Genomic DNA, 21,837 nt, shown 5'->3' with positions numbered 1-21,837 from the left:
ACCAAACCAGACCAAACAAAAAGCATAGATTTTGTTCGGTTTGGATTGCTGTTATAGAACTGAACCGACCAAAATAATTGCACAATAACTTTTTGTTAAGGAGAAAAGCAGAATTAACTGTCCGATGGTCGGGGATCGCAACTCGGCTTTCTTTCATCAACATTTAGTTAGAAGGAAATCTAATTAAGGAATGTCCATTTTGCGTATTGATGATGGTTTTTCGAATGATAATGGATTTATCGAACAACATGTCCTCAACTATTATCACGACCTTTTCAAATGTGATTTCTCAGTTTCCTCGAATATCAATTTGATAAAATCAGTAGTATCCAACATGGTCTCGGAGGAGGAAAATGATTTTTTGGTGAGCTGTCTTTCAACGAAGGTTATTAGAAAAACAGTTTTCGATATGGATGCTAATATTGCGCTGGGTCCAAATGGCTTCTCTGGTGTATTTTATAAGACATTTTCGGATATTGTGCAGGGTGATGTTTGTGCGGCTGTTTGTTCTTTCTTCATGAGAAATTTGCACAAAAGACTCTTTTTTTTAATTTATTTATTCTAAATACTTCAATTTCAAAAATTTACTTTTTTACTCTATTTTTCTATTGTTTTTAGTTGTACTCTCAATTAGTAAAATAATTTATTTGTATTTTTACTTTCATTTTTTTAGACACATGTATATCTCATTTTTTTCTTTTTCTCTCTCTTTTTTCTCTTTCCTCCTTTTTTTCGTCTTTTTCTTCTCTTTTTTCCGGCAACTTTTTTCTCTCTTCTTCTTTTTCTTCTTTTTTCACTGTAACTTTTTTTCTTCGTCTTTTTCGTTTCTTCTTTTCTATTTTCCACATTATACAAATGAACTTTAAGACAAAACAATTTGAATAAAAAAAAGAGTTTAAGAAAATGTAATGGGTGATAGATGAGAAAGTTCTTCTTCTTCTTCTTTCTTTCTATGTTGTTTTAATTATTATAGCATCGTTTTCTGGAATTTTTTACAACTTTTTTTGAAAAAATCGTAATGTTCTTCATTAATGATGTTTTGACCTAATTTTCGAATGTTTTAAATTAATTTTAGAAATCGTTTGAATTTTTTTTCGAAATTGTTGTATACTGTTCGAAACCTTTGTAAACGGTTTAAACTGTTTTATACTGTTCGAAACTGTTATTTTTTAAACTGTTGGAAAGTGTTTTTTAGAAACTGTTTAGACTATTTGAGACCTTTGTAAACGGTTTGCAACTGTTTTATACTTTTTGAAACCTTTATAAACGGTTTGAAACTATTATTTTAAACTGTTTGAAACTGTTATTTTATACGTAAACGGTTTGAAACTGTTTTATACTGTTCAAAATTGTTATTTTTAGACTATTTGAAAGTATTTTTTTAGAAACTGTTTAGACTGTTTGAGACATTTGTAAACGGTTTGAAACTGTTTATACTGTTCGAAACTTTTGTAAACTGTTGGAAACTGTTATTTTTAGACTGTTTGAAAGCGTTTTTTAGAAACTGTATTAGACTGTTTGAAACCTTTATAAACGGTTTGAAACTGCAATTGAAACTGTATTTGAAACCGTTTGAAACCGTTTTTAATAGATTTTTAATGAGAACAAATAAATTAATAATTTACAGTTTTCTTTGTTTTTGGAGAAAGTTATGATCGTTAGATTTGAATTCGAAGTGAAAATTGAAACTATTTGATTACGAATTAAAAATTCGAGCGGATCGAAATTAAATTTGAAAGTCACAATAAATTTTTAAAAAGTAATGATAGAATTAGAGAAATCAATTTGTTGAATTGTAATGAGCTGAAAAATTTGAATTTAATTGTTGATTTGTTGTTGTTTTTTTCTCTTTAAATGAGAAGAAGAAGAAACTGTAAATAAAATATGTTTGGTATAAGTGGAGTATAAAAAATAAAGCGGCAGAGTAAAAAAATAATTGGTGACACGCTTGAAGTATGTAAATCAAGTTAGAATTTTAGGGTTAACAAATGCTAATATTTTCCTAATTTAGGTAATTAGCTAATTCTCTCTTTCTTTAATTCAGGTGTGATTTCTCCTGGGCTGAATTCAAATTTTATGATTTTGATTCCTAAAATCAGAGAAGCAATTTCTCATTGATCAATTTTGCCCCATTGTTTTAAGAAAATTTTCAGCAAAGATCATCTCTTCTTACAGATAGATTGGCGAACATGGTAACAAGAAATTATTTCCTGTAATCAATTTGCTTTTCTTAAAATCAGAAGTATTTCTAACTGTATCGCATGTGCTTCGGAAAGAGTAGACATTTTGAATAAACCTTGTTTTGGAGAAAATATGGCAATGAAAAGTTATATTCGAAAGGCTTTTGGTACAATCGATTGGCATTTCAATCTCGGCGTGTTAGAAGCTTTTGGATTCTCTATGAAATTCAGAAATTGGAATTTATCCTTATTCTCTACACCTAAATTTTTTGTTCTTCAAAATGGCAAGCCTCAAGGTTATTTCTCATGTTCAAGAGGTGTCAGACAATGAGATCCTTTATCTCCACTTCTTTTTTGTATTGTAGAAGACTTTTTAAGTCGGTTGATTTCTTGAAGGTTACAATGGAGATATTTTGCTTATGAATCAAATAAGATATTCAGACTTTACTTCTTATTTTTTTTATACGCGGATGATATACTGCTCTTCGGAAAAACAACAATGAAAAATATAAGATCTATTAGAGAGGTCTTTTCTCTCTATGGTATCTCGTACCTCGGCCCTTAGCTTCAGTTGTCATTTTATGTTCCGTACATTCTCCTTTATGCACATTAGGACATTTGTCATGTTTGTGTTTTAGTGGTCTGTAGTTTCGTTCATCGTCTTTGGGATTGCTTCTTACCTATTTTGTGGGGCGAATCGCCTACTTTTCTCATGTTGATGGTGGTTCTCCTCGGGCTTCGACCTTTGTTTTTCTTTCGATCTCTCCTGTTTAGACTCCTTCGCTTTTGCTTCTTTCCCTCTTATAGCTCTTCGCCCTTCGTCGAGCTCGAAGTATTTTTATGCTATTTCCATCAGGTTTGTGAAAGTTCTAGGTTTATTGATCAGCAGTTTATCTACTAACTTCCCGAATCGGGTTCCCTCCCTTCAGGCTTCGGCTGTCATATCGACTTTGAGATTGTCGATCTTAATTGCCGCTTTATTGAATCTCTCAATGTAGCTTCTTAGTGTTTCTCCCTTTTCTTGGACATTTGACCTTAGGATGCTTGTGGTGGTCTTGGCCGGTATGTTTGTCATTTTCAAAAATTCATTTGACTGGGTTGTGTAATTTTTAATAAATCGAGGCTTCGGCCTGTTGAACCACCTCTGAGCAGGTCCGGTGAGAGTGGTTGGGAAAACGCGACACATGATGGAATCCGTCATATAGAGTAGACCTATCGTTGCATAGAATCTGAATGTATGATCTTTTGGATCTCCTTCGTCGTCGAACGTTGACAGAATTGGGAGTTTCATGTTGTATGGGATAATATCCTCCATTGTATCATCTAATAGGGGCGTGCCTTTCAGCTTTAGGTAGTCCAAATCTAGCTCTTCGTCTTTTATCCTCTTTCGTGCATTGGCAATTTTTTTGTTCCTTTACTACATACGTAGTTTTTCTTCGAGGTGGGGATTCTGATGATTCGTCTTCGTCCTCCTGAATTTTCTTCTTTGACCGTGCCTTATAGGGCATTTTTTTGCTCTTTTTTTGTCTTTTGCTCCTTATGAGAATTTCTTTGTCTTCTCCTATTTATTTTTCCTCGTATTTTATTTGCTCCTTACGTCGTCCCATACCGTGTTTCTCTAATTTTCCAGTCTCTTCCTTCACCTTCATTATTTTTGGTCGCGTTCTGTCTAGCCTATTGCGCCCTTCTTTCTTCTTCAGTAACTTCTTTATTTTCTCGAAATTTTGGGTTCGTTTCTTCCATTCCCATCCTTTGCCTGTGGTGATCAGGAGGTGGGATTATGAATTGAGCTCTTTGTAGGTTTATGCTTTCTACATGTGCGTTTGTAGAGTTTCTGGCTTCTTCCACAATTTTATTATCCAGATTGGCTTGAAATGTTTCCAACATCTTCTTCAGCATGTGGTGGTAGATTTCTAGGAGAACTACCGTTGGAGTTGGTCCATCAGCTCCATCTAGGTTAGGGAAAACAATTGGATTGGTTCTTCTAATCTGATGTGTTTGGTATTGTGGCGTTGAATTTAGGGGATTCAAACGTGAACTCCTTGCTGCGGTTGTGTTCAACCCGGTGACATTGGCACTGCCGACGCCGGTGACATCAGAGGTGGTGGAGGTGTTGGCTCCAGTATTCAAACCTTGTGGGGGCATATGATTCAAATACTTCGAATCCATTGGTTGCTTGTTCCGAAGATTTAATTCGTCGGAATTCATTCCTTCACTGAATTTGTTCGAGTTGAGAAAAAGCTCCTTTCATTCTTGAAGTTTTCAAGCAATTCCCACAAACGGCGCTAATTGATGGAGTCTGTCTTCTCAATAAAGTTTAACCTGCAAAAGAGAGTAGATGGCTTATCAGACAGTGGTCATTTGATGAGCACTCCAATACTTAAGTCAGTACCAAGCTTAAGAAAGTATTATTGTATTGAATGTAGTTGTTTTATAGGTATAACTCAAGTCCTTTATATAGTGAGCATGATAAAATACCTTTTAGAATTTCAAAAGGAAATGATTTCCTATTTATTTGTATGAATCTGAATAAATGATTTCTTATTCAACAAGAGTCCTATTTAAGGGTGTATTCCAAAATAGGATTATCATCCCAGATAGAAATACGTTTTCAAGTAGGAAATTAATTCTGCAAGATTTGGTGTTCTAGAATCTTTATGTCGTTTTTTGTGTAATCAATACACACGTAAAACCTTCTTCCTGGGTTCTTTTTTCAATCCATGAAGTGAATATTGCAGCTTTCCGCTTCCTTCCAAAACCAATATTACATCTATAATATGTTGGTCTTCCTTCGTAATTACTTTCAAAATTGTGTCGAGATTCGTTGTTTCTCAGTCTAGAAGACGAAGAGGAAGATGTCATGGCTTCCAATTTTAAGTTTTGACAATTCCAATTGAATGCAATTAGAATGTTAGGGTTTAAGAAATTTGAAAATTGGGGATGCATTATATAACGTATTAAATGGAGAAGATGAGTTCACTGTCATGTCATTAATGAGGTTAGGTGTACCTGCCATGTAATTAATGAATTGTCCACGTAGGAGAGATAAGACGGAGGATTTGAAAAAGTTGACCCAGTTAATTGTTAAGGGCTTAAATGGTACAGTTCGGCCAAAATGAAATATGAGGGCCAATCCGGACCTTAGGGTAAATATTAGAGGTATAAACAAACCTTTTCCCAAGGTTTACCTATTGATGTGGGAGACTAGACCCAGTTAATTGTTAAGGGCTTAAATGGTACAGTTCGGCCAAAATAAAACATGAGGGCCAATTCAGGCCTTAGGGTAAATATTATGGGTATAAACAAACCTTTTCCCAAGGTTTAACTATTGATGTGGGACATCTATGTGGACATGTCACCTTCAGTTTCAGTTATTGTTATCAAACACTCACGATTCCTCTTCAGCTGGTTTCCTTCTTCTTCTTCCATGGTTTCAGTTCAAGAGTTCAACGTCAGCTGACTCGCTCACTCTCTCTAACTCGCCATCTTCGCTTGTCGACACAAACGCACACAACTACTGATCGACACCTACCAAGTTATTTCTCAATTTTCATTGGTTTCACTTCTTATCAGTATGCATATTTCATTTCAATCTTCTTATTTTTTTATATTTTTTTCCAATCTGTTTGCTAATGTTTAATTGAATTTTTTTTTGGCAAAATCACCAAAAGAGCAAGACTTGCTATAAACCAACAAAACAATTCAGCAGCTGCTGATACAAGCACCTAACAGGCACCAAAAAACCTCATACAAGAGGCAGCAAGCAAAAAACAAAGGACAAAGCTAAGACAAAAAACCCAAAAGCAAATCTACTTTAAATAAGGACAGATATGCTTTTGAAGCAATCTTCTACTCTAGTCATCTTAGCATTAAAGACCATTTCATTTCTGGCTTTCCAAATGCAGTAAACAGTAGCTGTAAAAGCCCTTCTCCTCTTCTTTGCTTCTTCAGATCTACCACACGCTCTTCTGGTAAAGAATACAACCTCTCTGTTCCAGTTGAAGCCATTTCTGTTGATTCTCAGCATTTCCAGGACCCTCTTCCAAACATCCTTTGAGAAAATACATTCAAATAGCAGATGATTTCTGCTTTCTCTATGCCCATTACACATGCTGCAGGTGTCCTCATTGATAATATTCCATCTTTTGAGTTTATCTTTCGTCATCAGTCTGTTATGCAAAGCAATCCAAGTAATAAAAGAACATCTTGGGATGTTACCTGGATACCAGATAAGATGACTCCAATTTACCATATTTCCCTCAGGGATCAGCTTCTGCCACACACTCCTGATAGTGAACTTGCCATCCTTTCTAGCTTTGTTACTCACCAAATCTTCAATTCCATTTCTAATTCTGAAGTTCTCTTTTATGTATCCCCAGGCTGAGTTAGTAGTCTCATCCATAGGGTCAGGTAAATGCCATCTCCCATTTTTCCATAAATTGCAGATTTTAGTTGCTTTTTTAATGTTAGAGTCTTTAATATCAATACCTGGGAATCTGTCAGAAATATACATCCCATTCACCCAAGGGTCTCCCCAGAAGAAGAACTTTTTCCCATCTCCCAATCTGTAATCAAAGAGGTGGCCAACTAAATGTCTAATTTTCAGGATGTTTCTCCAGCTCCAAGAGCTGTCTAAGGGTTTAGCTATCCCCCAGAAGCTAGATAATCTCAGCTTTTTTATGGTCACCCATTTAGCCCAAAGAGATGGCTTGAAAGACACAATATTCCATACATTCTTTGTAACGGCAGCTACATTCCACAAAAGACAGCTTTAATCCCAAGGCCCCCTTCTCTTTTACTAGAGCAGACTACATCCCATCTAATGTTACTCCCCTTTTTCTCAGTGTTTCCATGCCAGAGGTACCTCCTGCATTTCTCTTCCACTCCATATATCACAGATTTGGGTAAAATAAACACTGAACACCAGTAAATATGCATACTTAAGAGGACAGAGTTTATTAATTGGAGCCTTTCAGCGTACGACAGGCATTTTGAGGTCCAGGTAGAAATTTTCTTAGCAATTCTATCAATAAGGCCCTTGCACATCTCCTTAGTAAGTTTAGAAGACATAAGGGGGAGGCCTAAATACTTCACAGGCAAGGTTCATTCTTTAAAACCTAGACACTGAACTAGGCTATCTTTCACACTGCCATTAGGGCCACTAAAGTAAACAAAACTTTTTTCCAAGTTAGGGACCAAACCTGAGGAGAGAGAAAAATCCATCATGGTGTTTTTCAGGATAGCAATAGAACTCATATCTCCATTGCTGAAAAGGAAGAGGTCATCTGCAAATGCCAAATGACACAGTCTAATCTTGTTGCAGCTTTTATGGAACTTGAAACCAGTTCCTTCCATAATATTAAGAGCCAAACTCCTGGACAGGTACTCCATGCAAAGGATGAAGATCAGGGGGGATATTGGGTCCCCCTGTCTAAGGCCTCTAGCACTCTGGAAATAACCACAACTTTCACCATTAACAAGGATAGAGAACTTAGCAGATTTAATGCACTCCATAATCAGCTTAATGAATCTTCTCTCAAATCTCAGCCCCAACAAAACTTCCTCAATAAAGTCCCACTCAACCGTGTCATATGCTTTTTGTAAATCTACCTTCATAGCACAGGATCTACCATTTTGTCTATGATAGTTTCTCACCAATTCATGGGCTAGAAGGATGTTATCAGCAATACTCCTCCCAGGAACAAAAGCAGATTGACTGCTGCTAACAATTCTGCTCAAAATACTACTCATCCTTTTGGCTAGAATTTTAGAGATAACCTTATACATGGTATTGCAGCACGCTATGGGTCTGAACTCACTAATGATCTCAGGGTTATCCACTTTTGGAATCAGAGAGACAATAGTAGCATTGGCTTGTCTGAGCATCTTGCCAGTGGTAAAGAAATCTTTCACAGCTTTGATTATATCTCCTCCTACAATATTCCAGCTTTTCCTGAAGAAAGCACTGCCAAACCCATCAGGGCCTGGGGCCTTGTCCATGTCAATGCTGAACATGGCTCTTCTCACTTCATCATCAGAGACAGGGCTGTTAAGCATAAGATTTTCCTCATTGTTTACAAGAGGACCCTGATCAAACACTGTAGGCTTCACACTTCTTCTGTTTGTCATAGAATCTCCAAAGAAATACTTGTAGTGATTAAGGATTTCCACCTTAAGCATTTCTGGATCCTCAATCATGATGTCATTAAACTTCAGTCTCACTATTCTTTTCTTAGAAGCTCTCTGTTTCATACACCTGTGGAAATACTTCGTGTTCCTGTCTCCCAAAGCAATCCAGGTAGCTCTGGATTTCTGCCTTATCATGTTTTCCTCCCAGTTCAGCAACTTAGTAAAATGCTTGTTAACAGCCCTTTCTTCATCTATAAGCTCATTATTGCAGTGGTCTTTTTGCAACTCATTCTGTAACTTGTTAAGTAATTCTCTGGTCTTAATCACTCTAGAAGATATATCACTAAAGTCTCTCTTATCCAGCTTTTTCAGCTCATTCTTGTTTAATTGTATTTCCCTAGTCAAAATTAGGTATTTTAATAACTGCAAATCTTATTCATTCTATCTATGCTGAATATATATATTAAATTGTGGTAGAATTACTAAAATTATAAGCTTTGATTAGATTTTTAGAAAGTCGAAAAAGTTTGGAGTCTTTAGATGATTAGGCATAGAAAGAAAGACAGGGAGAACGATTACCACGGTCAAAGTGAACCCTTTCATTTCAATTTTTTGTTAATTTAGAATGAATATAATCTCTTCAAATAAGATTTGAACCAATGACTAACGTAGATCACTCTATCACTGAGCTATAGAGAAAAAAAAAACGGGATTATATCTCGTAGAGTTCAATTTCCGTTCTCAATTCATGACCAATATGAGCTTAAAGCTTCCTTAGTAACTCTCGGAACTTCTACGTAATCTCTCCTTTTCATGCCTGTTTTCATAAGATTTAATTGGTTCTATTTTAATTTGTGTCATTGTTTCAGAAATTACAATAAAAAGAGAGAAGCTTGTTATATTTTTTTATTATGATTTCTAAATTATTAATGATGATTTTAAAACTTTTTTGTAATTTCTGAATTATTCATGAATTGATGATTCAGTATTATTGTGATTTTTGAATTTTTTATGATTTTTTTTCTTTTTTCTTTATTGTAATCTTTGAATGGAAAAAACTGATAGACCTTTGTCTATCATTGTCAAGAGAGGTTGTGTGTATTGGGATAGAGAAGTAAGAGTTATTTGCTGTAAAATTACAAGTTTGGCTCAAATTGTTAGAAATGTCTGAATTCTGATCTATTTGACTAATTGATCAAAGTTGAGGGTCGGATTTGACCCATTGTTCGTGAATCACTTTAACTTTTTAACTATCTATTAAAAATACTTTTTTTTCCTTATATTCTTGTATGTTTTTAATTTTTCACCGCCATAATCAGCACAATTTTCCTTCCATTTTGGGGAAAAAAAATCCATCATTATCTTGTAATTTTGTTTAATCTTCAAATTAGTTTTTCTGTAGGTAAGGTAACCATTCATCTTTTAAATCATTTTTTTTCCTATTAATTCTTGTTCATGTTTGTAATTCACAAATTTATTTTTCTTTGGTTCTTTAGGTGAATTGTAATTTGGGGTTTGTTATTTTTTGTTGATTAGATAAGTTGAAATGATAGAGGGTGGTGCAAGAATCAGGCTGAGCAGGTGGCAACAGGCAGCAGTTGCGCTGGGTTCAGCGGTGGGTGCATTGGTAGACCCGAGAAGAGCTGATTTAATTGCAGCTCTCGGTGAAACCACCGGCAAACCTGCTTTTGAAAGGGTTCTTCAGAGAATGAAGAAATGCCCAGAAGGCAGAGTTAGTTTCTTTCTCCATTCTCTTCGCTTTATCGAATCTTGTTATAATTGATGCACAACACAACATTTCTGCTGTTAATAGCCTCATTTCTTACCTAGGACTCAAGTAATCAAATCTTTGAAAATGACAAGTTATTAAGAAATATGTAAGCTTTTCTAACATTTGATTGGTCGGGTCCATGTATTAAAGTATGGATCCGGTCTACGTAATTGTTCTTGTTTAATCTAGGAAGTTCCTTCCATGAGATCATGTTTTAGTTTAGTTTTGGAAGAAATTCACATAGAGAACAAGGCTTTTTGTGTTTTAATTCTTGTGAAACAGCCTTGGGGTTCGAATAAGAACTTCTCAACATTTTCATAAACATCTTAGCGGCAGCAGTATTGTCAATTGATATTACTTCACTAAATACAATGGTATATATGTATTCTTCCCATGCATATTGATTCCTCTCATTGCTATATTTTCTTTATGTTACCAATCGTTCCCGCAAATCCATATTTGTTCTAGATCTTTGTTTCCGTCGATCAATAAATTAGTTTTATGCAACTTTTTGAGGTGATGTGAATAGAAACTCCTCGTCCTTTCTAGAGCATTATTGTATCTAGCGGTTTAGATTTTAGAACACTGCAATGCTATGTGAATCTCTTTGAGTGATCGTTTGAACGGGTGATAAGCAATGGGCCGTCTTCAATCATTGAAGACTTCAGGCTACTGCATGCCGTCTCTAGGAAAGATTGGTCTGATGAAGCACCTAGATAGCTGGACTGGATACCTTGTTTTGATAATTCCCTTAATACTTGAATTGATAATTTACTGGCATGCTTTTTTGATTATCCAGATGTTTTTTATAATATATGATGGGATTATATGGAAGAGAAATCTGTGTGAAATGCTTCTAAAATTATAAACCGTTTTTTCTCTGAAGAAGTAAACATGTGATTGGCTATAGGCATCTATGAAAGCAAAACTTTATGACACTCATGTTGCAATTAGTAAAACAACTAAATCTATCTATATGGCAGGCATTACTTTTGGAGAGACCACGTGTAATATCTGCTAATGTAGGGCATGCGTGGGATTTACCACCGAATACGTTTGGTGCTGCATATGCTAGATTCATGGGATCAAGGAACTTTTCTCCTGATGACCGTCCGCCAGTGCGCTTCATGGACACAGATGAATTGGCATATGTAGCCATGCGGGCTCGGGAAGTGCATGATTTCTGGCACACCCTATTCGATCTGCCCACCAATCTAATTGGGGAGTCAGCACTGAAGGTGATAGAATTTGAGCAAATGTATCTTCCAATGTGTATAATGTCAGTCGTAGGCGGCACAGCAAGGTTTAATGAGAAGCAGAGAAGATTGTTCTTGCAGCATTACCTCCCATGGGCAGGCCGAGCTGGAATGCAGTGCACTGATCTTATGTGTGTGTATTACGAAAAGCACTTTCATGAAGATTTAGATGAAGTCCGCAGGAAATGGGGTATCTCTCCTGCCCCTGCTGCTCCCAAACAAAATATAAACACCGCAGGTATCTAAAAATTCAGTTAAGCTGAAAGGTATAATCTAGAACCCCCTAACATTGTGGTCAGCAGAACCACATAAACAATCGGAGTCGACACAACTGCAGTCTTATAAGGAGTCTCCTAGTCAGGGCTTGCTTACAATCTGATATTTATTAAAGTGGTGTTGAAAGTCTAGCTAAATCTTCTCTGGTGTCTCATTTTATTTGGTTTTAGCACTGCCAGGATTTTAACATTAGCATAGTGACCAGTGAGACTTTGTATACTCATTCTCCTAAACCATGCAATATAGAATTTTTTGTATTTTTTTGACAGAGTAACTATTACCAAATAAAGTTTGATCTATGGAAACTGTATAGCTGTTTTTTCATTTGATTCTCCGGTCACCTGGTTATACGAGATCTATATTTCAATATTTAGTTTCTGTATTCGAACATAGTTCTAAATTCTAAATTTAGTTATTTTCTGTTTCAACATTTTCATTTCCCTTCTAGCTGAGAAGCTAGCCTTGTGGGTATATGGGTTGCTTTAGAATTCATTGTTTGCAGTTACCTCAGCATCATGAATGCATAGCTAACTCATGATTGAGATTAAAAAGAAATTAATTTCATTGATGATTGATTACATTTAAACCTTGTATAACTTGCCCTTAGGTCAGCAGACCAAGAAGTTTGTAAAAACTTGAACTTTAAAAGAAAGTCCAATGACCAAATATTATGACCAACAAAAGTGCAGAAAAAGTCAGAACACAGAATTGGAGATAGATTTGAAACTTTCTAACATGTCCTTATCTCAAAGTATTCTAATTATTTCTAGTCACTATCTTGGCCTATCATCTCATCATTTTGTCACAAGTTACATTCAAAAAGGCCAAAAGCTTATTCCACATTTGCTTAAGGGAAGAACAGGTCTAACTTTGCCTTTGATAAGTAGGCCAGGATACAAATAAGTCACTTTTAAACTATTTATCTCCAATATATCCTCAAAGTTTTTAAAACAGGTCAATTATGTCCATCTTTTAAAAGGTATGGCACAGTTGGATAAGTAAATGGTGTCTAATCTATATAAGTTACAAGAAGCAAAAGGTTGAGTTCAACTAAAATGGGGAATTCATTAGCTTGTCTCTCCCCAAAAAAGAATAAAGCGAGGAAGAAAGCGTTTACACATCCACCAGAGCCTCCGCGTCTCTCTTTACCATGTTCAACTGACAGAGATAGCTTCAACAACTTACCTTCTACTTCCAAGAAAGAGAGCAATAGCAAAGAATTCGAACTCGATAATGAATTAGCAGAACAAGCTATAGCAGCAGCCATGCTTTTTCGACATCATCAAAGAAATGGTACTCTTCCGTTTCCAAGATCAAACTCTGCGGTTTATCCTTCTCAACAATCATCCAAACAACCTGGTTTTACTAAAAGTTCTAGTTCTAGGCAACCTTCTCTTGTTGATCGACCAACTAAACTTGTAAGTCTTGTTTTGGTTTCTCTATCAAACTCTAGTTCATGTGCGCTTTTATTGGTTATTCGTTTCATACAATTCGAATTTGTATCGTACATTTGTAAACTTACGCTAATTTTATACGTATTTTAGGATACAAAGATTGATGATGTTGAGACCAAACATGTAATCCTAGTACATGGAGGTGGATTTGGAGCTTGGTGTTGGTATAAAGTGATTGCACTTCTGGAGGAAAGTGGGGTTAAAGTTGATGCAATTGACTTAGCAGCATCAGGCACTCATTCTTCTGATTCCAACACCATCACTTCTCTATCCCAATACACACAGCCTCTCATTGATTTCATTCACAATCTCAAACAAGGACACAAGGTTTGTCACTTCAATTTATTAGTAAATTCTAATTTTGGAGCTTTAGGGTGTTTTTTTGTCTAAATTTGGTCATATGTAGGGTGTGCAAAAATCGAATCAAATCTAATAATTGAATCGAACTGATAAATTTGGTTTCATATGGTTTGAAATTAGGAAAAACTTTTGATTTTTTGGTTTGGTTTTGAATGTAAAAAAAAAATTAGTTCAATTGATGCAAGTCAAATCGCAAAAAGAAAAAAAAACAAATCAATTTGATATTCCAAATTTATAAAATAAATTCGGTTCGTTTTCAAAAAAACTTAAATTTTAGTTCGGGTTAAAATAGATTCGCAACTCTAGTCACATGAAACTTTTTCGTATGACTATTAGTATTTTAAAATTGTGAAATTAATAGATACTGTGAATATTGGACATATAAATTTAGACTAAATAAAAAAATTAAATAATTACTAAAACAATTATATCTTAGCTAGTAAAAGGTGATATTTTAATTTAGATTAATAATAAACAAATGAAGATTATTGTGATGAAATGCAGGTGATACTGGTAGGACATGATATTGGTGGTGCTTGTATATCACATGTGATGGAGTTATTTCCATCTAAAATTGCTAAATCAATTTTCATAGCTGCACCAATGCTGTCCAATGGTCAAAGTGTCTTTGATGTATTGTCCCAGTTACAGGTAACAATTTTAGGCTCATTAAAAGAAGACTTTATGTCTGGAAAATATTCATATTTTACATATAGGGTTAATTCTAACCAATACTTTTAAAATCATCTTATTTAGCTCTATTTTCTATTTGTTGTGTCAATTATAGCAATATTTATTGGGTCAATTATAGCCATTTTCTGGAAAAAAATAAATTATAACCATTTGCCACATGTAAACCATGTTAATGCTGATTCAACATATTTTAATTATAAATTCTGACATGTCATCTATTATTATTTGCGATCTTTAACTTAAAAATAAAAGTGAGCAATCGATTTTTAAGTGAATAATAGTTCAATTGGATATTTAGATGACATATCAAGCATTTGTATATAATATGTTAACTCAGTTATGACATGGCTGTCATACGGCAAAATTTAGAATTATTTTAAAAAATGGCCATAAATCAAATTCGAAATTGGACTAAATGAAACGATCTTAAAAATGTTGATTAGATTTGACATGATTCATAAACTACTAATATTTGCATGACATTAAACCTTGAAAGAATTACTATGAAATTGTTCTTTAATTTGCCTGAATTGATATGCATTTTCTTTTGGTATTTCAGACAGATTCTACTGATCTAATGCGACAAGCTCAATTATTTATATACGGCAATGGAAAAAATTACCCTCCAACTGCAATTTCTCTTGACAAGCCATTTTTGAAGGATTTATTGTTTAATCAAACTTCTCCCAAGGTATTTCTAAACATTTTCATGTCTATAGAGACCATTTTTGTGATAACGAAGCTACTTATAAATTGTGATTATTTGTTTATTATGTATGCATAGGACATAGCATTAGCGAGAGTATCAATGAGAGCATTCCCGGTTGCACCAATTCTCGAGAAACTGAGTCTTTCGAAGAAGAAGTACGGATCAATCCCACGTTTTTATGTCAAAACTCAGCAAGATTTTGCGATTCCTCTCCCTCTACAAGAGGCCATCATCAATTCTAATCCTCCACAACAAGTTTTTCTGCTGAAAGGTTCGGATCATGCCCCCTTTTTCTCGAAGCCTCAGGGTTTGCATAGGATACTAGTACAAATATTGCAAATTCCACCAAACAAAATTTGAATTCTTGGCCTCTTATATAATGAGAAATTTCATGGCGGACCACTATCATATGAGTGAAGTATATTGATTCTTAGTTCTTGATATGTATATACGAGTGAGTAAACTTCACTAATTTTTGGTGTAGCGTTTGTGTAATGAGAAAATTTGATAGATTTTAAATAAATTTATCAAATAATTGGGATACATTTACAATTTTTGAAAAGTTTGAATGTATTTCAAAAAACATTTAAAGATAATTTAATTCTTATAAGAGGAGTCTATAAAAGGATTAAGAATTTTTCATATAATATTAATTTTTCTAAACTTGTTGTATATTGCACATTGAAACGAATAGTAATGTTTGTTTTGGCATTGTAAACAGATAAAATAATCTTAAAATGTAACCAACATTAGCATGTGCTTGCATATGTATTATAGATTTTTCCATGTGGTATTTTTTCTGAGTATTGAAACCTTTAGCATTGTATTTGACCACGTATTATTTCGAACATACCATGCCTTCTCTATTGTCGTTTCAGCACAGTACATCTCTTTTAATATATATTTTTGGTTTTTTTGGGTTAAAAAAAAAAAAGAAACCGAAATGATCAAGGATAAAAGTACAAAAATTTCATTCAGGTAATTTAGAAAGAACATATAATTCTTTATAATTTGTTCTTGATGACTTGGACCCTCAATATTTTTAAATGATTCAAATAAACCTCTACGCTTGATAAAAAAATGACAAAAATAATAAAGTTAATATCATAAAAATTTACCGATTTTACACGTTTTCTCATTTTAATTATGCAGTTTATATTTTTTTATTTTCATGCACGAACTACCATTTTTTTTTCAAATTCATGCACGGTGTTGAAGTGTCACAGCTACATTGAAGTAATTCGCTGAGTGGAGGTTATTTTACACCAATGAATGAATGTCACCTCACCACAGTACATGAATTTGAGAAAAAGTGGTAGTTCGTGCATGAAAATGAAAAAAATTAAACTGCAGGATTAAAATGAAAAAAACGTATAAAGTTCGTAATTTTTTTTGACATTAACCCAAAATAATATAAAACATGCGGGCTAAATGGAAAAAAATTAAATTTAGGGCTTTTTATAAGTTTTACTGTTTTTTTATGAAACATTTACTTTTATACCATCGGTTTTAAATCTTTACATTGAGCACCAGTTTAATTTTCTTTCTTATACCTAATTTTTATATTCTTTTGTTTTCTACGATTTCTTCTGGTTTTTTTTTCATCAGTATAGATCGGTTTCTTCTCCCTTCTCCACGATGGTGAAGACTAGGCCACGACGGAGACAATGGAATGGTGGCGAAGACTCAACGGCGGCAGATGCAACAAAACAACGGTGAAGATGAAACATCGGCGGCGGGCAACAACTGAATTATGGTGAGGCAGAATGGTAACGGCGAAGAAGGAGAACGGAAGCAGTAGTCGGTTAGCGGTGCAAAGGGGTCATTACCGGATAGCTAGTCGGTTAGCGGTTTAACCGGCAGATCCAGTCCGATTTTTAAACACAACTTCCAACCTCTTGAAACTTCCATACCCACGTTATGCTGTAAATCTTCATGTTGTAACTGTTAATCCATGTTGCATGGTTTCACACTACGTTCATAACTTCCTATGCATATGCATGCATGCTTATGGAAGTTATTCCATGTCCAAGTCATATATTTTTATTCATAGGCTAAACTTTAATAAATGAAATGAAAATATTTACAATATAAAGATAAATGAGGAATTTGCACAAAAAATTCTTTTTTTTTTAATTTATTTGTTCTAAATACCTCAGTTTCTATAATTTACTTTTTTACTCTATTTTTCTATTGTGTTTAGTTGTACTCTCAATTAGCAAAATAATTTATTTGCATTTTTACTTTCATTTTTTTAAACACATGCATATCTTTTTTTTTCTCTATCCTCTTTTTTTCTCTCGTTTTTCTCTTTCATCCTCTCTTTTCTTTTTTCTTTTTTTCTTTTCTTTTTTCTTGCAACTTTTTTCTCTCTCCTTTTCTTCTCTTTCCTTCTTCTTCTTCTTCTTCTTCTTCTTCTTCTTCTTCTTCTTCTTCTTCTTCTTCTTCTTCTTCTTCTTCTTCTTCTTATTTTCACTGCAACTTTTTTTTCTTCGTCTTTTTCGTTTCTGTTTTTTCTATTTTCCACAGTATACAAATGAACTCTAAGACAGAAATTTGAATAAAAAAAAAGAGTTTAAGAGATAATATAATGGGTGATAGATGATAAAGTTCTTCTTCTTCTTCTTCTTCTTCCTTTTCTTCTTCTTTCTTTCTATGTTGTTTTAATTATTGTAGCATCGTTTTCTGTAATTTTTTACAACTTTTTTTGAAAAAATCGTAATGTTCTTCATTAATGATGTTTTGACCTAATTTTCAAATGTTTTAAATTAATTTTAGAAATCGTTTAAAACGGTTTTTTGGAAACTGTTTTATACTGTTCGAAACCTTTATAAACGGTTTGAAACTGTTTTATACTGTTCGAAACTGTTATTTTTTAAACTGTTTGAAAGTGTTTTTTAGAAACTGTTTAGACTATTTGAGACCTTTGTAAACGATTTGAAACTGTTTTTTTTTTTTTGAAACTTCTATTTTTTATGTAAACGATTTGAAATTGTTTTATACTGTTTGAAACTGTTATTTTTTAGACTATTTGAAAGTATTTTTTAAAAACTGCTTAGACTATTTGAGACCTTTGTAAACGGTTTGAAACTGTTTTATACTGTTCGAAACCTTTATAAACGGTTTGAATTTTTTTTGAGACTGTTTGAAACTATTATTTTTAGACTGTTTGAAAGCGTTTTTTAGAAACTATATTAGACTGTTTGAAACCTTTGTAAACGGTTTGGAACTGCAATTGAAACCGTATTTAAAACCGTTTTTAATAGATTTTTAATGAGAACAAATAAATTATTAATTTACAGTTTTTTTTGTTTTTGGAGAAAGTTATGATTGTTAGATTTGAATTCGAAGTGAAATTTGAAGCTATTTGATTACGAATTAAAAATTCGAGCGGATCGAAGTTAAATTTGAAAGTCACAATAAATTTTTAAAAGTAATGATAGAATTAGAGAAATCAATTTGTTGAATTGTTATGAGCTGAAGATTTTGAATTTAATTGTTGATTTGTTGTTGTTTTTTTCTCTTTAAATGAGCTGAAGAAGAAGAAGAAGAAGAAGAAGAAGAAGAAGAAGAAGAAGAAGAAGAAGAAGAAGAAGAAGAAGAAGAAGAAGAAACTGTGAATAAAATATATAAGGTATAAGTGGAGTCAAAAAATAAAGCGGCAGAGTAAAAATATAATTGGTGACACGCTTGGAGTATGTAAATCAAGTTAGAATTTTAGGGTTAGCAAATGCTAATATTTTCCTAATTTAGGTAATTAGCTAATTCTCTCAAGATAAAACTCCTCATCACAATGAGCGAGTCATACCAGAGTCAAATGATGATACTGCAAAACAGTTATCTAATAGGGCTTTTTGACCACCAAGTGAACCACCCAAATATATAAATATAGTAGTTACCGAAAAATTAAACTAAAACTGATTGTCACTTCAGCTCTCTCATCAGATTATTTTTTTAAAGATGAAAAAACTTTGTAGTAACAACCTCTCCATATGCGCCTAAAATTTCGATAACTTTGCCATAATTAAAGAAGCCAAACATTAACCAAAATAATTAGCCATTAAATATAAGTCTATGGTTATTTTGTTTGTAAAATGTATTTTAATTTATTTATTTATCATTATTATAAGAATTGTACCAATTTTTTTCAATAGAGAAATAAATAAAGTAAATTACAAAAAAATAACCATAGAAACAACCTTCAATATATATATTTTGTGTTATTTCTATAAAATCTGAATCACTTATTAAAACATTCTATATAATATTTTCTTTTTGAGTAGATAAAAATAATACAATTACCAACCTTATAATAAATGTGATGAAATAAAATTATGACACGTAAAAAAAGTGAAATAAATAAATAAAAACAAATTAATCAAATTAAATAAGCATGTGATGATTTGATCAGTGTTTTAAAAACCGAACCGGTGGCCGAACCGGTGAGGCCACCGGTTTCCGGTTCAACCGGTTTAACCGGTTCAATGACCTGTTCAGCCGGTTTAATAAATTTAAAAAAATTTGTAAAAAATTTCGTTTGACCGGTTTTTTACCGGTCCAATCCGGTTCAACATCCGGTTTTTTACCGGTTCATACCGGTCCAATCCGGTTCAACCCGGTCCAATTCGGTTCAACCAAAAGATCCGGTTTTTTGCCTTTTCAGACCGGATCACTGACCGGTTTGCGGTTCAACCGGTCTGACCGGCCGGTCCGGTCCGGTTTTTAAAACACCGGATTTGATGTACCCGTCTTCGGTGTTGAATAGCTTCATATTTCATCCAAAATTAAATATAAAACTTTACCCTTTAAAAGCATCTACCATGGAGTCTTTATAAATTTAAAAAAAATTATTACGATATTATAATATAAAACAATACTTCAATGAAACTTTTATTTTAAAAATAAAACAAAAAAATTCCAATTAACTTTGCAAATTTAAACTGTTAAAGCAATTCTTTATTTAAATAAACTTCTTTTTCAATTATTTATTTTAAATCTATAAACACTATCTTATCATTAAATTTATAAAGTATTAGATAAAATTAAATTTTACTTTTTATTATTGAAAATTCTTTTAAAAATGCTCTTAAAAATAAAGAATACCATATAAGATGTTCTAAAGAGAAAGCGCCAAGAATGTGATATATAATCACGCCAAAATAGAAATAAAGAGCAGTTGAATAAAACTAAATTTAATCAATTATCAAAAACTAATTTTGAAAGAAATAAAATTTATACGAAATAGTTAAATCTGACCCTAAATAAAATTAAAATTTTAATACCAAAATTAAACTTTTATAAGAATAATATGAAGGAAACAATTACGATTAACTAAGCTTTTAAATATGATAGTGGTATTGAAAAGAAAATCTAACTGCGGCCACAAAAAGTTGATTATAGCGGGTACTAAAAAAAATGACGGCAAGTTTTGCAACATTGTTGGTGAAGATGATTTAGAATTGGAAATCTATGATGACAAAACAGTTTAATGAATAGTTTTTATAAAAAAATGACTAGGGTTGGAACTTAATAATTAGAAAGGATATGAAATAATGATTAATGCATACCTCTGTTCAGAGGCAAACGTTCAAGCAATTGTTCCACCATTATGGCATTATCGAGTCGGATGATAAAGGCTTGACGAGAAAAATTCCCACTGTTGCTTGATGATTATGTTGCTTGAAAATTTCTTCTCTCTAAAAACAATTAAAAGAGTTTTTTCTTTCTTCATCTTCTCAAGGGTGGGAGAAGATGATTTTTCCGGTTAACCGGAAAATCATCTTCTCTCCGCCCATAGCACTATTATTTATAGATCTATCTTTTTTTTTCAATAAATTTTATTTAAGGTGTTTGTTTGGATTTTAGTTGGTTGAATAAATTTTGAAGGTCTCTCGCAACTGTTTGATCCGAAGTCTTAGATTGCTCAATATTCTATCACTTTTTTCGAAGTTTTAGATCTATATTCTTGTAGATCTAAAATTTGGGAGATGTTTTTTGATGTTGTGTTTTGTTTTTTATTAGATCTAATTTTTGGTTCATGATTGAAGATGGGACTTGAAGAGCTTGAAGTTGTAAGGATAGAGCGGTTTCAAAATTGTAATTCAATATTGGAATCACAAATGTATTGGGTGACCCATTTGGTGGTTTGAAAAGCCCTTATCGATGACTGTATTTACGACTGTATATCATTATCTTAGAACAATTTTTTCAATTTGTTGAAAAATCGTTCATTTATGTAATTTTCGTTATTATTAATGAAAATTTTAGCTTTTCACAAAAAAAAGAAAGAAAATTGCCGTGTATGAATTGAAAATAGACTTGGAAATAAACTACATTTCTCTCCCTTATGTTGAGAATAAACCCAACTCGTAATACTCGGTAAATACGAGATCGAACCCACAAGGAGTGAATTAGGAGCAATTGATGAGAATGAATTTTAGTTATGATTCAATTCGTTTAGCGAAACAAAAATGGTTGAAGTTTCAAGTATCCAATTACTAATTAAGAATTCTACGAAGCACGAAATTGCAATTAACAAATAAAGAAACGCTAACAAGATTTTAAATCAATAAAAGGGAAACGTCAAGGGATTAGCAATCCCACCTAGGTTATGCATTTCATGGCTGGTCAAAGTGGAAGTCACAAAGGGCCGAGTGAGGTCTAAAACGTCATTCCCGCTCTCTCGAGCCTCAAGGAATGCTAAAACCGCTAACTAATCTTCTAATCATCACCAAGCTCACTTTCGTGTTACAAGGCAAAACCAAATCATTAACTAACGATTAATCAATCCACTCTAGAGCCACCTAGGTTCAAACCCACTCTCGTGGCGCTCTAAAATCTAGGTTTTCAATCCTATTAGTCAATCTAATCAACCACCTCTCAGTGTATCAATTGAACTTTAAACATGCTTAAGGTAGCTAATACTAAGCAAGCAATAAGCAATAGGAGTGAAATATAAACATACAACACTAAAAGCCAACCAAATCATGCAACCCTATGTATTCATACC

At 33.2% G+C, this 21,837-nt stretch overlaps 3 protein-coding genes across 10 annotated transcripts; 2 read left to right on the top strand and 1 right to left on the bottom strand.

Annotated features, from left to right (window-relative positions):
• Positions 1 to 5,552: 5,552 nt before the first annotated feature.
• On the top strand, positions 5,553 to 11,936 carry LOC126687307 (ubiquinone biosynthesis protein COQ4 homolog, mitochondrial-like). Of its 7 annotated transcripts, none has more exons than XM_050381829.2 (3): positions 5,553 to 5,752; positions 9,846 to 10,041; positions 11,064 to 11,936. In XM_050381829.2, the coding sequence occupies exons 2-3, from the start codon at positions 9,856 to 9,858 to the stop codon at positions 11,580 to 11,582; spliced, it is 705 nt and encodes a 234-aa protein (XP_050237786.1). In that variant the 5' UTR covers positions 5,553 to 5,752; positions 9,846 to 9,855; the 3' UTR covers positions 11,583 to 11,936. The 7 variants fall into 7 exon arrangements, with proteins under 7 accessions (XP_050237786.1, XP_055962218.1, XP_050237785.1 ...); XM_056106243.1 differs by having other exon boundaries at positions 9,806 to 10,041; XM_050381828.2 differs by having other exon boundaries at positions 5,554 to 5,715.
• Positions 5,614 to 9,532, bottom strand: LOC130015686 (uncharacterized). Its single transcript, XM_056106328.1, has 7 exons — positions 9,529 to 9,532; positions 9,377 to 9,437; positions 7,382 to 8,706; positions 6,980 to 7,261; positions 6,007 to 6,929; positions 5,846 to 5,905; positions 5,614 to 5,694 (listed from the first exon to the last, which is right to left on the bottom strand). The coding sequence occupies exons 1-7, from the start codon at positions 9,530 to 9,532 to the stop codon at positions 5,614 to 5,616; spliced, it is 2,736 nt and encodes a 911-aa protein (XP_055962303.1).
• Positions 11,937 to 12,034: 98 nt separating the features above from the next.
• On the top strand, positions 12,035 to 16,887 carry LOC126687305 (putative methylesterase 11, chloroplastic). 2 transcript variants are annotated; one of them, XM_056106242.1, is made up of 6 exons: positions 12,035 to 13,030; positions 13,157 to 13,393; positions 13,931 to 14,077; positions 14,679 to 14,810; positions 14,904 to 15,099; positions 16,437 to 16,887. In XM_056106242.1, the coding sequence occupies exons 1-6, from the start codon at positions 12,668 to 12,670 to the stop codon at positions 16,439 to 16,441; spliced, it is 1,080 nt and encodes a 359-aa protein (XP_055962217.1). In that variant the 5' UTR covers positions 12,035 to 12,667; the 3' UTR covers positions 16,442 to 16,887. The 2 variants fall into 2 exon arrangements, with proteins under 2 accessions (XP_055962217.1, XP_050237782.1); XM_050381825.2 differs by lacking the exon at positions 16,437 to 16,887 and having other exon boundaries at positions 14,904 to 15,371.
• Positions 16,888 to 21,837: the final 4,950 nt, after the last annotated feature.

The sequence above is a fragment of the Mercurialis annua genome, linkage group LG6 (assembly GCF_937616625.2).
Source record: "Mercurialis annua linkage group LG6, ddMerAnnu1.2, whole genome shotgun sequence".
Lineage (NCBI taxonomy): Eukaryota > Viridiplantae > Streptophyta > Magnoliopsida > Malpighiales > Euphorbiaceae > Mercurialis > Mercurialis annua.
Note: the sequence above shows the minus strand (reverse complement) of the source record. Positions and strands in the feature narration are given on the sequence as shown.

Excerpts from the sequence above, each read along its gene's own strand:
- LOC126687307 (XM_050381829.2), top strand. The coding sequence starts at position 9,856 with ATGATAGAGGGTGGTGCAAGAATCAGGCTGAGCAGGTGGCAACAGGCA. Across the intron at positions 10,042-11,063 it reads AGAAATGCCCAGAAGGCAGA|GCATTACTTTTGGAGAGACC; the intron begins GTTAGTTTCTTT and ends TCTATATGGCAG.
- LOC130015686 (XM_056106328.1), bottom strand. Across the intron at positions 6,930-6,979 it reads ATGGGATGTAGTCTGCTCTA|CTGCCGTTACAAAGAATGTA; the intron begins GTAAAAGAGAAG and ends TGTGGAATGTAG. Across the intron at positions 5,906-6,006 it reads ATTGCTTCAAAAGCATATCT|GTGCTTGTATCAGCAGCTGC; the intron begins GTCCTTATTTAA and ends GGTGCCTGTTAG.
- LOC126687305 (XM_050381825.2), top strand. The coding sequence starts at position 12,668 with ATGGGGAATTCATTAGCTTGTCTCTCCCCAAAAAAGAATAAAGCGAGG. Across the intron at positions 13,394-13,930 it reads ATCTCAAACAAGGACACAAG|GTGATACTGGTAGGACATGA; the intron begins GTTTGTCACTTC and ends GATGAAATGCAG. Across the intron at positions 14,811-14,903 it reads TTAATCAAACTTCTCCCAAG|GACATAGCATTAGCGAGAGT; the intron begins GTATTTCTAAAC and ends ATGTATGCATAG.